The 15,804-nt window shown below is 39.9% G+C and overlaps 2 protein-coding genes across 2 annotated transcripts; both read right to left on the bottom strand.

Annotated features, from left to right (window-relative positions):
* Positions 1 to 270: 270 nt before the first annotated feature.
* Positions 271 to 2,879, bottom strand: LOC148409859 (uncharacterized). Its single transcript, XM_088439353.1, has 4 exons — positions 2,535 to 2,879; positions 1,452 to 1,559; positions 1,027 to 1,167; positions 271 to 856 (listed from the first exon to the last, which is right to left on the bottom strand). Exons 1-4 carry the CDS (start codon positions 2,697 to 2,699, stop codon positions 653 to 655), a joined length of 618 nt encoding a protein of 205 aa, XP_088295479.1. The 5' UTR covers positions 2,700 to 2,879; the 3' UTR covers positions 271 to 652.
* Positions 2,880 to 8,249: 5,370 nt separating this feature from the next.
* lrrc3ca (leucine rich repeat containing 3Ca) lies at positions 8,250 to 15,498 on the bottom strand. Its single transcript, XM_088439181.1, has 2 exons — positions 15,135 to 15,498; positions 8,250 to 10,527 (listed from the first exon to the last, which is right to left on the bottom strand). Exon 2 carries the CDS (start codon positions 10,475 to 10,477, stop codon positions 9,698 to 9,700), a length of 780 nt encoding a protein of 259 aa, XP_088295307.1. The 5' UTR covers positions 10,478 to 10,527; positions 15,135 to 15,498; the 3' UTR covers positions 8,250 to 9,697.
* Positions 15,499 to 15,804: the final 306 nt, after the last annotated feature.

Here is a 15,804-nt window from a genome sequence, read left to right as displayed (position 1 = left end):
TCGTACCTAAATCAATTACTAACCCTAAAGTAATTTAGTACCCTAGTAACTAAAGTAATCACTTAAGTATTTGAGTACCTAAGGAACTCAATTACATGAGTAGTTCATTACCTAAGCGATTAATTACTTCAGTACTTAATTCGTTCCGTGCCCGCCATATTAGCAACTCTTCTTGAAAAAAAAAAATCAAAAGTAATATGGACTCTTAAAAAGAAAAATCAAATTAATCACCTTTGTTTTGAATATTCTATATTGATTGATGCTCATAAATTAAGAAAACTGTTTATTGAACAGATTATAAATACTATCTGCATCAGCATTCATACAAAAATATTCCATAAATAACATATATTACATTTGATTGAACTTTCACGGCCGCCCCATTATGTCTAACAAGAATACATTGCAAGCCAGACTCTAGTATGTAATACTTTGACATAATTTGGTGTGAGATAATGACAATGCAATTGTGTGGCACAGGCAAATGGTGACAGTTATTATAGACACAAGGCATTTTGCAACATATCTTAGCTGTTCAATCAATAAATAAATACATCAAATAAATATGCAAATAAAAAAATAAACCCCTTAAAAAAATCAATAAATACTTCTGGTGCATCAAAAAAATAATCATAAAACAAAGATGGCAGTTCTATTTCAGATGTGCCAGCAGATCACTGTCCTCATTGCTGGTGTCCAGACTCCTGAGGAAGCGGTGTATATCCTGGCCCAGAGCCTGGAGCCGCACCAGCGTCAGGTGGGTGGCCACCTGGATCTCAAAGTCGCCGCGCAGGTATAGGGTCACGGGGCTCGGGGTTGTCTGCAGGACGTACTCGGTCTGGAGAGCTCTCAGCATCTGCAGCAACACATATTTAGCCATCATCAAAGAGGGCAAAAGTAATCACACTCGACAGGGAGTACAGATATCAGATTCTGACGGTAAGAATAGATTTAACTTCAAAGAGGGTGGCTTGTTGACTCCAATCTGAATGTTAACTTAGGTACACTAGTAATCAATTGTTTTACCTTGCCGATTTGAACAGCAAGATCCCTGACTGTATGCATGAGGTCAGTCACTTCCTGCGCGTTATCGAGATGAGATGAGACCACGCCCAGCAAGGCCTGGTGCAGGTGCAGACCCTCGTACATGTGTATCAGACTGCTCTCCTGATCGGGGGAAAACACCCGGCGAGAATTCGGTTACTTCATCGAGGAAACCACTTGTCTCACTTTGACCAATCAGGCAAGAAAAACACAACACTAATATGGGCACTGAACAATAAATAATGAAAATCTGATGTTGACTATACAATGGTGAATTTCACCAAATTCTTAACCGATTCAAATGACAGGCCGGAAGCAAAGTAGAATGTTAACTGATGTTGTTACAGAATAACAACAATGTCAAGTCCGCTGACAATGGAGAATTTATGGCAAAAAGGCCCACTCACCAATGAAACTTTTTCCGAAGCAATTTTGAGGACAGGAGCAGCGGGGAAGTTGATGTCATCCGCCATGGGGGCAAGCTTGGCGTTTTCGGAAGAATTCAGCTGCAGGGTCTGAGGTAGTGAGAAGAAAACACAGACATGTTACAAAATGGCAACACTTGCTTTTATGCTCAAAATTAGAAGGCATTTTTAACAATATAATAATGTGAAATTTCATTTCTAAAGCTTTCTACGATTCGGTTGTTTAAAACATTGAAAAAGTTCTATTATTTCTGTAGTTTCCATTTAAAAAGTGAAACTCAAATATGGATTCGTGAATTACAGTAATTTTAGGAAGTCATAACTTCCTAAAACATAAACATAAGTCATAAAACAGTCATAAAACATAACATAAGTCATAGTCAGGAAGTCTTAACTGGTTTCTTTGTTAAGAATTAGGGATGTGCGGTAACAATGAGAAGTATTGGTATCAGGCCAATATTTCATCTCACGATGGTATCCAACAACACTATCGGCAGCTGTCTTGATGTTATATTATCACAAACTAAAGTTTACAGCTTAGAAGAAGAGAAATCGCCAATAATTCCACAAAATCTCAAGGAAAATGCTTTGTTTGATTTTTTTTTCTTTAAAATTATGTCGTTTTTTGGGAGGAGGACATTTGTGAATCAGAAGTACTAGTGGTAACAGTGACTAATCAAAACTTGAGCGCTCGTACTGGTATTGGCCCGAACAAAAAGTTTCTATTAAAATCATTTTGATTATCCATCACTCATCAATCGCAGGACATATAGACAAACATTCTAAGATACTTAAGGACAAATTATAAAATTCAACATTTTAGAAGCGAAACTGAACGTTAACATTTTATTATAACTGTCATCAGATTTGATTTGGACATCTCTTTATGAGGCGTCACCAAGTATTAATGGCAAAACTCAAGCCGACGGTTGAATACCGCTCGATTACTAATGCCTGGCTTCCTTCCAGCCGCTGCGTGTGCGACAATCCAATTAGATCCGCAACCTGCTAGCGGTCTTAGCCCAATAATAATAATAATCATCACGAAACCGGCGAGTCCCTCACCTCGGCGTGGATGCTCGTCCTGTAAACGTCGGGGATGGCGGGCAGGATCTTCTCTGTTAAACTGCGGCTCCTCCGGACTAACGCTTGGAATTGCGCCCCGTCAACAAGTGCGCACATGTCTGCGCAAAGATCCGGTAGAGGCGCGGCGCCCGCAATCCTGGCCATGTGGAGCAGATGTAGTGCGAAAACTGCAGGGAAATGATAGAAACGTGAAGTTTAACGAAGTGGGATCCAAAAGGGTGCAGCGCGAGGCTTGAGCTCTCTTTTTCTGACTCTCCTCTCGCTGTTGCTGCCTCCTTCCAGGCCAGAGTAGCTGCCAATTCGTTCATCATGTGATCACGAGCAATGCACCGGAAACGCATGTTTAATTTAAAATAAAAATCAATCAAAACACACGTACGTCGAATATGCCTTAAAACCCACTCATATTTAAAATTAAAATACTCTAAAATATTTTTGTTGCCAGAGAGCGCAGCTTTTCACCCACATGACGTCACTACTCACCAATCAGGACGTTCATGGCCTCGACTCGGGGAAACGTCTTTGGAGTCCTGACCTCAAGTGTACACAGTTGATTGATTGAGTACACTAATGTCATACGTACGCGTATATATATGAGTGGCAAGCAGTGGAGATATCCTGGGCTTTCCCAATACTCGCCTCGGACGGCGTGTCATTGACAGTGATTGCAGAGTTCCTTTTAATTTGGGGACAAAAGGCCAATTTGGGGAAACGGATGAGCGATATTATTATTTGGATCTTAGGATCTTTGTAAATACCTTTTTAAGTTTGTGACTCATAAACGAAAAGTGACAGTTCAAATACTTTGTCATCGATTTTTATCGTATCTGTACTTGAATAGTTTTATGATGTTGCGTTACTTTCACTTCTTAGATTTAAATGTCATTTGTAATCTAGAGAAAAGAGACGCAATATATATATATATATATATATATATATATATATATATATATATATATATATATATATATATATATTACAAGAATCATATTTTGGGGGGAAAATTGTTTTAAAAGACTTTAAAAGACCTTATGGTGTGTAACAAATAAATATTGCTTCTCCATATTTGCTTTGATTCGACGGATTGGCACCATTATGTAGGGTTTTTATTCAATGAGAATTCCATTAATGTATTCATTAAATCAGCGGTTCCCAACTTTTTTTTCAACATTTTTTGCGATATTTTTTGGACCCCCGTAGAAGGTACTCTTAAAGATGCAATCGAATTGTGTTTAATTTCCACTTCATCTGTAAATCAAAATTGCCTTTAGAGGAGCGAAAAATATCACAAGTTTTTTATGAAGCTTCATCTGTCCTTCACTACTATCATAAAGCATATTTGGTTTAAAAATAAATCCATAAAAATAAAAGAGCAATGAGCCCTCTGTGTCTGATTCATTAAACCTTGGAGAATAATTTAGCGATAATTTGCTTCATGTTCAAATTAATTTACTCTTAATTTGAAAAGTAAAATTGTTCGTATTACGGCATTAAATTTGTTGGTATCTGCTCAAAGTCGTTTTACGTCTCATGTACCCCCTAAAGTGTCTCTACATAGCCCCATTTTATAACCATGATTTGGGGATATTTAGGAAACTCACAATGAGTCAAAACCTGTTTATAATAAAAAAAGAGAGAAACTGAAATGAGCCTAGCTGATGCAAGACTTCCCTCTTGTGGAAGAATTTTGTCTTGCAAGGTAAACCTAAGCAAATTGGAACGTGGGCATTAATCGATCTGTGCCGGAATACTCTTCGGACTGATTAAAAAACGAAATAAAAATCTTTGTTCCACATCAGTTTAGCACTGCAGCCCAGCCTCACATTCATCTCTAGCGCGCAACCGACAGGAATTTGAAATAAGGCTGAAGGATCAACAGGCGCCTTGGCTCTCAGACAGGTATTGAAAATGTGGACCTGTAGGTCACTCTTGTGTGATTGAAGTGTTTTTTTTTTTTTTTTTTTTTTATGACAGGCAAAGAAAGCATTTACAAAGATTTCTTCACTTATGTTCTTGACACAAGCTGATGCTTTCATCTTGTATTGCTGGAGTAAAGCTACACAAAAAAAGGTAAAAAGTATATGCACACTTTTGATTTTGAAATTATGAAAGGCAACATCTGATCCTCCTGTTATGTTTGTTTGAAAGGAACAGCAATAATGTCCTCGGGTCACTTTGACCCAGAGCGCATCTAGTCACCCAAATGTGTCCAAAATATGTATAATCCAAATCCAATATTGTATTATAACCGGTGAAATATGATAATTTCTCAAAAACAGCAATGTTGTCTCAGGGTCATTATGACCCGGAGGCGTGTGCATTTATCCATAAGTGTCCAAAACCTATTGTTTTTGTGTTGTGCTTTTTTAATGCTGAAAAACAACATTCAACCTTAGCTTTCAATTGGGTCAATTTGACCCAACAACATAACAAGACGGTTCATTGTAAACACGTTATTTATATTACCAGAGACAATTTTTCGACCAATGAAAGCCCTTGAATTAATCCTCTTCTCACGTCAAAAAGGTGGCTGGAAGCAATTCCACCTGCAACCCAATCCTCTAAAGAGGGCCGCGCTCCCCACCATTTGACATGTCACCTTATCCCCCCCCCCCCGCAGGTGTAATGCTCACACCGCGCCTAAGCTAACATGCCGCTGCAACTTGAGAACAAGGGCAATTTTTAAATGAACCCCCACCTGCTTACATTACCGCTACCCCTGGATGCATGCACACCTGTGGGTGAACAAAAGGAACTTAAGAAATGAATATTTCATGGGCATTAATATTATAAATACTACATATTACACATATTACCGTTCATGCTATGTAGCTACATATAAATTCACAGTTGATGTTTATATGATGTCCTCCTGAGAGACAGCCTATTTATTTCTGACCAATCTACTTTTGTTTCTGGTCAAGAGTTTCATCTCGCTAGAGCTACCTAACTAAGCCCTAGTGTCCTCAGTTGAGGACATCCCAATCTTTGCTATGATTTCTTGTATGTGGGAGTGATGCAATGCACGTTGCTGTTTTGCTAAAATAATAGACACAAATGATTAGACTGTCTTAGGAGGACAAAACAATGTGTTTGAGTTGCGATTTTTCTTCCTTTGTGTTTGTGTGACAGTTTTATACTGCCCCCTAGTGGCCAGTGGGGGCGGCACTATAAACTGAATTGCCACAGTAAATCATGATGCTGTTTAGACCAATAGCAAATGTCCACTGCACTGGACACAGATTATCTGGCATAGAGGATAAAGAATATATGCCCGTGAGTTTTTTTTTTTTAACCATTCTACATGTTCTGCTCCACCATTTGTGTTCCATTGCTTCCATACATAGGCATGGGCTAAATTTGACACCTATAGGGTATGACAGCAGTGTGGCATACTGAAATTTCCCCCAGGGCTTAATCATTTGAACATATGATTGTATTTTTTGTTTTGTTTTACATTATCCTCCCTGTTTAAGTAACATGAGCTTGCTAATTCTGAAGGTCCTAGAACATGGCAGCACTGAGATTGATTGGACAAAAACAGTGTACCCCCCCCCCCCCAAAAAAAAATATTAAATAAACAGAACAGACTTGCAATTCTCCTGGCAAAGAAACTGGGTCGCATTCTCAATCTTTGGAGTGTTTTCTACGGTCCTCATGAATCATGTATAGGTTTTGCTTTGTTCCGCAGGCGTTTTTGTGTGTGTCGGACACAGGGATACCCTTGTTGACAAACCATTCCCCACATCTCCAACGACGAATTTCGTTATTCAGCAGGCGGTCGACCTTTTCTTACTACACTCTCTCTGTGAAAATAGGAGTTATTAAAAGCAGAGGCGGTGAGCAATCTTTGTAAATACGCCAATGAAATCATCATCGCTTCCGTTTTCCGCGGAGAGTCAGTAAATGAAATGCTTCCACTGCAGTGCTCTTCGGAGTTGAAATAGCTGATTTTTTTTCTTTTTACAGACAGACACACACTGTCGGAGGGCTGTAAATATTATTTGTAAACCCCAGTGGGGCGACAGTGTTACAAAATGGTCTCGGGCTACAATGGAAAGAACTACTACAGTTTTTCAGTCGATGAAGGTGGGTTTGCCTCAGGTATCAGTGGCTAGTATCAGAGGCTTTTGTAAGTACTCAATTCCTTAAATTAAGGTTCATGTCAGCCGATAAAGTTCCTGGTATATGTAGGTATTGGCTGATGAACAATTCTAGGTGTCCCAAAGTCAGCTTGGATCTTTCCAGCTCACCTTTGACCCTGATGAAACTAAGCATTATATAAAATGGGTGTATGAATGTTTTAACGTCTTCACTGCCGGCCCACTTGAAATGGAGTTTTGAATTATTTATCTGCCAGTGGTAGTGAATGAGTTAAGTTAAGGAACTCCAAGGTGTAAGATTTCTAAATTATTTTAAATGGTAGAATCCATGCAAATATCTTTAAAAATATTTATTGAATTATGTAAATATTATGAAAAAATGTGTTAGATCATAAAAATAATTTTATCTTCAGTAGGTTATTCAGTTACAGTATCCTCAAATCCAGCCCCCCTGTTTAAAACTGAGCTAATTATTTTGTTTTGAGAAGTTATGATCCCAAAGGTGGACATTGCTTTTCATATAATTTTATGTATAGAAATCTTTATTTATGAATAAGTTAAAGATTTCTTTTTCTTTGGTTGTGATGTGAAGTTTAATATATCAGGCAATAATAATAATAATCTAACTGGGGGCATTTGACGATAAACAGTTTATGAATCGATGGGTTATGGCTCCTGAACGTCTATTGCCGTCAATGGCAGTGAATGAGTTAATGATGTAAAAATAGTCATTAAAATGGAAAAAAAAACAGATTGAATGTCTATTGTTATTACAAGCACTAACAAAAAATGGTTTTAAATAAAACACCTTGTGTATTCAGTGCACAGAAAAGCGTGGCGGCGGATGACAACAAACCCTCCCAGTGGAATACAACAACAAAATTCCACTCCGGAACCTCTGTCTAAGCAAAACAAGGTGAGATGAAAAATTGTTGTTTAGTCTCGGATGCTGCATAATTTCTTCTTTTGCACAACTTGTTTAATACCTGACTTTCAACATTAGCATTTTTATTATGTTAAACGGGTACGCTTGGTCTCCACTCGGTTGTGCTCATTTGCACATTGTGCATTTGCGAGGAGACAAACACGTCAGAAGCCAAACATCTTTTACTGACAATATTCAGACGAGCATTTTAAATATGGAAGAACATCCGCTGCATATTGTCTGTTTTGTTCCCGCCGTATACCAACATATCTATCAGAAAGTGCTTGAAGATGCATGGGTAAGCCGAGTTTACCAAAACGCGCCACAGCTTTTACCCCCTGATAAAAGCATCCAACCGCATCTCGCTAAAAGTGCTAATGGGCCGCTGAGAGATGAATAATTCATCTGGGCTTACATTGCATCAGCTTGATTTTTCAGGCAAAAAAAAAAAACATATTAGCAACAATTAGCGCAGTTAGCGCGGCTTATTAAACTTGAAAGAAAATGGAGCTCCATCCTGATTGGTATACCACCCCTGTGTGGTACCCGGAAGCACATTTTTAAAAATATTTTTTCTATCTTCAATACCGAGCAGTGATTCACTTATGAAATTCTCATTAAACTCTCATTATCCTAAGTGATGTTTTTTTTTTTTTTCCCCTTGATATCCGTCCTGCATTCCTGTCCCTACTTTATCATTGAACCAGCCAAGTCAATGAGATTTTTAATATATTTTTTTTTATTCTTATTATTGGTCAATGGGGCAGTTAAAATGAAATGCGATGCTTGTCACATCTAATTTGTCATTCAAACAGCCTAGCAGGCACATGTGACAATGAGGCGTTTATGATTGAGCCCAGTGGCCATGCAAGCAGGCAAAAGAACCTGATGTACATTCCCATTCAAAGTCGTTTGAATCACAAATGATTTGTGTTGTCTGGATGATTTGATAGAGATAGTGAAAAAGCACATCAATCAGTAAGAGCGCAGTTTTCCTGGGGATTCGCTATTTATAGTCCTATAAAAAGCGCTGACAGAGCAGTGATTCCCAACCGTTGAAATCATCCAATTTCACTTAATTGGGCCCAAATAATGCATCTTTGCAGCATCGTGAACGGCAGAACAATTAAATGCAGACGGTGCTGGATTGCACAATGTATGTTTGGGAGTAAATTGAGACAAAATTGTTATTTCCGTATTCAGGGTCCGTTCCACCAAATTGCTGCCGTTTGCTTCCATGTTTACTCAGCAAAAATATTTCTACTAGGTGATAGGGCTTAAAAATACTTGTTTTTTTTTAATAAAAATTTTAAAAATTGTATTTAGGTATAATTATTCATTTTTGACGACAGTTCTGACACTTTGATTATTTTTTGAGGACAAATACAAATGAAGTTTGAAAGGTTCTAAAATGTAATAAATCAGGCACCGATGGCATTTTTTAAGTCTTTTTTTCTTTTTTTTTTTTACCTAAAGGGGTACTTGGCTAAAACAATCCTGTATACCGATTTTAAATCATTTTGATGTAAAATTAACATTAGTGGCTTGTGCATTCTCAGTACCTTTGCAACACTCTATTATCATTACTACTCATGGTGGTTGCTAAATTAAAGTTGAGCTCACTGTTCATCTTGTTAGGTGGGCGTTAGCTAACATTTTCTTCCAGCTAGCTTCACCTGTTTGAATAGGAATGGCAGAAGCTAGCTGTCAAGTCAAGGTGCGTTTGACAAACTGTCATGGTCGCAATGCGGGGTCACCTGAGCCTATCCCAGCGGTCGTCAGGAAGTGGGCGGGGCACACCCTGAGACGGTTACCAGCCAATCGCAGGGCACACATAATGTGCAACCGTAAGCAATTTGGTGTGTACCATAAACCTAGCCTGCATGTTTTGGGGAATATAAGAGAACACACACAGGCACGGGGAGTACATGCAAACTCCACACAGGGAGGCCTGAGCCGGAATCGAGCTTGCCTTTCTGCTACCTTTGATGAATTAGCGATAACCCCACTCTTATTTTGAATTAACGAAACAAGCAAACGGCACCAATCAGGCGGAACGGCGGAACGGTCGTCCCGGCTCGATAAAAGTTGGGAAACACGAGGCGGCCTCGAGGCTAAACCACAGTACTGATAGTCGAAGACTCCTCCGACTTTGCTTGCCTGCTGGGTAAGGACTTGAGGTACTCCAAATGTCTTCGCGCGTCCTCCTGGTTGGCCCTGACGTAGTAGACCAAATAAGAGATGACCATGGTGAACCAACCGAACATGACCACCAGCATGGCCACGTCCGTAGTCCTCTTCATCACCACGCACAAATCAACGTCCGGCTCCAGGAGGAAGGCCAGTCCCTGAACGCTCATTTCCTCCGGGTCGGAAGTGTGGCACACGATGCCGGTCAGCGACACGGGCTCCAGGTCCACGCGGGGCATGGCCATCTGCAGGTTGCAGTCGCAGTGCCAGGGATTGTTGGTCAAATTTGCGCGGGCCCGCAGACCCTCGAAGGAGTCGGCGTTGAAATGGACCAACTTGTTGGCCGAAAGGTCGAGGAACTGCAACGTGGCGCTCAAGCCTCGAAACGCGCCCGGCTGCAGCTGGCTGATGTCGTTGTGCGAGAGATCCAGTTCCGCTAAGTGAGACAATCCGGCGAAAGCGTTGGCCGGCACTGAGGTCAAGAGGTTGAAGTCAAGGTAGACGCGCCGCGTGTCGTTGGGGATATCCTGCGGGATCTCGGTCAGCCGCTGGTTACTGCAGCGCACCGTCTTGCCGCCGCCGTCGCTCTCCGAGCAGTAGCAGTGCTTGGAGCAAGAGGTGGCGGCGTGGTGGAAGCAGAATGTCATGAGCACCAGGCTGTGCAGCAGCAGGCACATCACCACGTAGTCCGCCGCGATGGACATCTTGCCCCTCGGACCGTGCCGCGCATCAATCGCCCCTGCGACTGGTGAGCCTGAAGTGAGCAAAACAACAAATTAGCAGTAGTGTTTGCATTATATATATATATATAATATATATATATGTGTGTGTGTGTATTTATTTCATTCACAATAATAGGAAATGTAAGCATTTTTAAAACTGGGTCAAAAGGCCCAAGTCGACAAGTTTAGAATCTCCACTGGGACACCTGGTTTATTTCACAAAATGAGATGGGAATGATCCACGCTATTGCTTTTCCCGGGAAGTGGAAGGATCAAATGCTCTTTTTTACGCGCGCACAATAAACAAGCCAAGACAATCCTTTAGTGCCGTCGCTTTTCCCTACAGCGCACTTCGTCTATTTTAGTACACGCACACTAACGTGAATAACATAGCAGAAGAACATTCAACAAAACAACGAGCTCAGACAAAGTAATCAACATATTAATCGATTATTGAAGTAAGCCCTGCAGTAAAGACAATTAAACAGAACATAAATCAAATAAACAGTTGGCTTGCTGGATTTCAATGGATATTTTGTCGCTCCTTCTTGTTCGGTAAACTGCAGTAATATTCGACATTTTTTACAGGGGATAAAGAATATATGCCTCTGAATATTTCTGCCCTTGTGTGGCAGCGCCATTTATGTTCAAATGTTCAGTGTTTTAAGTGTTCTCAAACCACAACACAGATGGTATTTGTTAGTTCTTCTAGCTAGCATTTTACGTTGTTTGTTAGCATTAAGCTAAATGGCATCATCTGAAGCAAAGTTACGTAATTGTTTCAAATACACATGTAAGTTCTCTCGAACCCTCCTATTTCAAACACAGATGCTATTTGTTAGCTTATCTGCTAGCATCTTACATTTTTTGCTAGCATTAAGCTAAACAGAGTATCTGAAACAAAGTTATGTGGTTGTTTTAAATACACCAAATGTAAGTTTTCTTATGATTTTTTTTTGTGTCCACTCGCCCAAAACCTACCCACTTTCAAACACAGATGCTATGCGTTAGCTTATTAGCTTATCTCACAAGCATTTTACGTCATTTGTTGTTTAGGTAAGTTGTGTCATCTGAAGCAAAGTTATGTAGTTGTTTCAAATACACGTGTAAGTTTTCTTTTGATTCCTTTTTAAACTTAGCTGCAATTTGTTAGCTTATCTGCTTACACCTTACATTGTTTGCTAGCATTAAGCTAAACAGTTATCCGAAACAAAGTTACGTTGTTTTGAATACACTCGTAAATTTTCTTTTGAATTTATCATCAACTTACCTAAAACCTTCCATCTTTCAAAAACGATGAATTATTATTATGAATTAATTTTAATTCAGAGCATCCAATCCAGTTAGGGTAAACTAACGAGCCTCTCTTCTCCGAGTGAACCACAGCTCACCCAGGCGTCTTTAATTCCTTCAAAACGTACGCTCAATGAGCGCAATCCACTTACAAAGATTAAAAAATGTAATCGATCTCCCCGCAAGTATCAAATAGCATTTAGTTTGGTGCGGTCGACGGCAGCGTGCGGCGGTGGCAATGGTGGCTAGCGATACTGTGTCCCGCGTGAAGAACACAAAGGTTTCCCGCAAACAAAATCCAACGCTTACTATTCAATTAACGGCAGTCCGCCGTTTAATGATGAGCCCTTGGGAATGTATGTTTTTTTTTTTTTTTTTGTGGGCTATTCTTTTTTTTTCTCAAAATAAGGCACAAACCAACCCAATTTTTGCATTTAATTTACTTCTTTTTTTTACATACAAATAACCTGGGTAAAACATTGATTTTTGGGGTTCTGTATATAACAAACGAAGTTTGGGTTTTTTTGCACAAAAATAACCCAATTTGGGGTTTTCATGTGCCAAAATTCCTTATTTTGCCCACACTTTGAGTCAAGATGAGTAACCCATTAAAAAAAAAAAACATATAATTAACTGTGATGCCCAATTCCCCATTTAGTCCAAATAAATAAATACATTTTGGGTTATTCCCTTTGACCCAATGTTATTGGGCTGAATTGGGCTCAACCCAAAAATTGGGTTGTTTTGTGCAATACTTTGCTTTGATTTATTCATCCAGCCAAAACTTGGATCATATGAATAAAACGACAACAAAGAAATGCAATTCCAAATTTTGGGTTGTTTTGTACAAAACAGCCTAATTTTGACTATCGTTCAGTTCCTGTTTTTGCTCAAAACAATGGGTCAAAACTGGGTTGTTCTTTGGATTTTTTTGCTAGACAAAGTCAAAATTAATACCGCAAGAATGGATTGTTTTGTACATTACTCATTTTGACCTGACATTTTGGGCTGAATGCGGAATTGGACTAAACCCAAAATTGAGTTCTTTTGTACATAAAAAACATTGGATATCATGTTCAAAACAATCCCAAAATCGTGTTTTTGTTTTATTTAAATGACCTAACTTTTTGTGTTCAATACGTAGCTCAAAATGTTGAGTTGCTCTTTTTTTTTTTTTTAACACAGTTTGGGTTATTTTTGACCCAGCAGTTTTTAGAATTTATAATCCGTTTTCCCATTCTCCTGCTTTTTATTTCCATACATTACTTTTAAATGCCTCAAATGCTCCCGTCCTTTCGATGTCTTAACTTTTTTTTTTTTTGCCCTTAAATGTTGTTTTATAACTTCATGAAGAACAATGAGTCACTTAGTGTATAAAATGCACTGTAAAACTAAAATATGTCAATCATCTCAGAACTTTTAATTGCTCCAAAGCTAATACATGGAGAAGTAATTGCCTTATTATGGTCGCTTGTTTTATTGCCGCTGGTTCTAGAAATTAACTTTTTTTTTTTTGTAATAATCTGACACAAAGTAAAAACTGAATACAAATGAGTTTTTGGACCTCAGTTTAAGGAAGCATTGCTTCAGCTACGTCCGGGTCTATAAGTGCAAGACGATCTGAAGTGCAAGACGATCCGAAGCGCCGACAGCCAAACGAGCCCGGCCACTCTGCTTAAGTGAAACCTTTTGGCGTTGGGTTTATATTGTCGAGGCTGTTTTAGTTGGCGGTGCACCCCGCTGACACTAAGTGCAGGAGCAAATTAAACGGAAATTGTTTTTCCTCAGCTCAGGATAAAAGTTGTGTAAACAGGGACAGCGGCCAATCGTGTGCAACGTAGCTCGATTGATCGATAGCTAGCTCAGTGATTCGCAATCTACTGCTGCTTCCATTGTGTTCACTCCCACAACGGCGCAAACGCACAACATTCAGTCAATCCACGTTTTACACTAGCTAGACCTCAAAGATTTCAGCTGCGGTGGAAGTTTGAGGCTCTATTGTGTCAAAATCTCCTCCTCGGATTTAAAAACGTTACTTGGCATTGAGTATTCCGTGTAGTGCACATAAAAATTGCACCACATCTCTCGGGCGTAGCCTGATTTCTAGCTAACATAATCTTCCGGTAGCCCTAGCGGTGGATAAAGTCACTAATGTCCTAGAACATTTGCTAGGTTCAAAGGCATTCGGAATGTGTAACTAAAACCTAGTTTTTGACAGAAGTAAGGTTGACAACATTCTAGAAATGTACAGTATTACAAAACATAATACAAAAAAGATTAATTTTAACCGATCCAATGCAATTATTGTTTCCTGTGACCTTTCCGTGAAGCACAAAAATAGCGAATACGTGAATCGTGAATAAATTTGCGTTTAGGTATCTTTTATTGTTCTGTGTGTCACTATAGATGACTGGCATAGATAGATGAACAAAAATACATGAATTTTAGGTCCTGAATATCATATTTGGACAGGATGAGTTAGTGAAGTGGAAGATTTCTCTCATTTTCCGTGCATGTTCCGAGCTCCATGGCGATGGGTTGACTAAAGGAAGCTCCTCCCCTCATTTCAACATAGTTCCTTGGCGTCATGATGCCACGAGGAGACGCTAATCAAGACGAGCCCTCTTGAAAATTCGGTTCCGCTATGGAATATAATCCTTCGCAGCTTGCTTGCGTCGGCCGTGTAATAAATCGCGATTTAATCTCTTGCCTTCTGTGACATCATTTATTTGGCGTCTGCCTTCCAAAAGTTGCGTCGTGAGGAGGAGAAAAACTGATATCTGGTGCATGGTGTGTTCCAAGCGCGAGAGCCGTGCAGGAATGATGAATACGCTGCTGCTTGTTTATCAATGAGGAGGGTGGAGGGAAGGGGGGGGGCACCTAGCCTTGACATCATCAGATTTTATAAAGCCACGCTGTAATCTTATTTTAAAGCTCTTAGCTCCATCCGCTCACAAAGCCCTCATCTGCCGCCAGCTTCAATTTTCCACTGATTTGAAGCGAGGAATGCATGGAAACATTTCTATTGTGCGTGTCCCGCGCAATTACATGCAAGTGTTCAAATAGTCTGCTTAATAATAGATGATGATTGATTATGCTTCTCAATCCCTTGTCATGTGTCCACTTCAATCAGTCCGCATCAAGTCAGCAGCATTCATTCAAACTGCAGGTGTACCCATAATGCAACACTAATGGGAAATTAATTGAAAGGCATAATTGAGAGAAATCTAAATATTTTAGGCCTGTGCATGCCGGTGTTTAGAATGTTCAGATTTCATGGTGAAGTGCTCGTGCACTGGGTTTGATGAATTAAAAATGAAAAATGTGATGTGTTTATTTCACTCACGTTTGTGGCGCTCTCGTCATGATCCGCCGCATCTTTTGTATTTCCCTACACCGCGAAGCTGATGAAACTTGCCGTGGTTTGCTCTCCGCCGGAGATGCTTCCACAGCAGTTCAAGGCTCGCCCGTTTAGTTTCCACGCAACCAGAGGAGGCAACATATTAGCTGGCGCCTGTGCGCTCCGGCTGGGAGGCGCCCCGGAGAGGGGCACGTCCTCCAACATGGGTGCGATATGCAAATGAGTCAACGCCTCCAAGCTGCTTCTCCCCCCTCCAAAAAAAAAAAAAAAATCTTCCTCGAGGGCTTCCCCGGCTCGTGCGCGAGACTTTCACGGCGTTATTTCGGTCGTGCAAGCTTCGTGTGCATGCATCAGGTGGCTGCACAGAAAAGGCCACGCCCCCTGAGGAACCTGTGCTATTTAAGGCGCGTTCACTGCCGTAACGTTAACCCTGTTTTGCTCGCAGCCCACTTCCGTTCAAAATTAAAATGGTTTGATTTTGATTTTTTTTTTTTTGTATTAATTAAACATATAATAAGCACATTTCAAAACGTGAAAACATAAGAAGAAAAGAAGCATGTTTTCAGTACATATTGCAGTTCAGTGTTGTTTATATGTCCAAATGGAAGTAGGAAGAAGTATCAAACTAATCGAGCTACTCCTGTATACTGTTTAC

The sequence above is a fragment of the Hippichthys cyanospilos genome, chromosome 17 (genome assembly GCF_059441005.1).
Source record: "Hippichthys cyanospilos isolate Australia breed blue-spotted pipefish chromosome 17, RoL_Hcya_1.0, whole genome shotgun sequence".
NCBI classification, from domain to species: domain Eukaryota; kingdom Metazoa; phylum Chordata; class Actinopteri; order Syngnathiformes; family Syngnathidae; genus Hippichthys; species Hippichthys cyanospilos.
The sequence above is the reverse complement of the archived record's forward strand: the minus strand, read 5'-3'. Positions and strand labels throughout refer to the sequence as shown.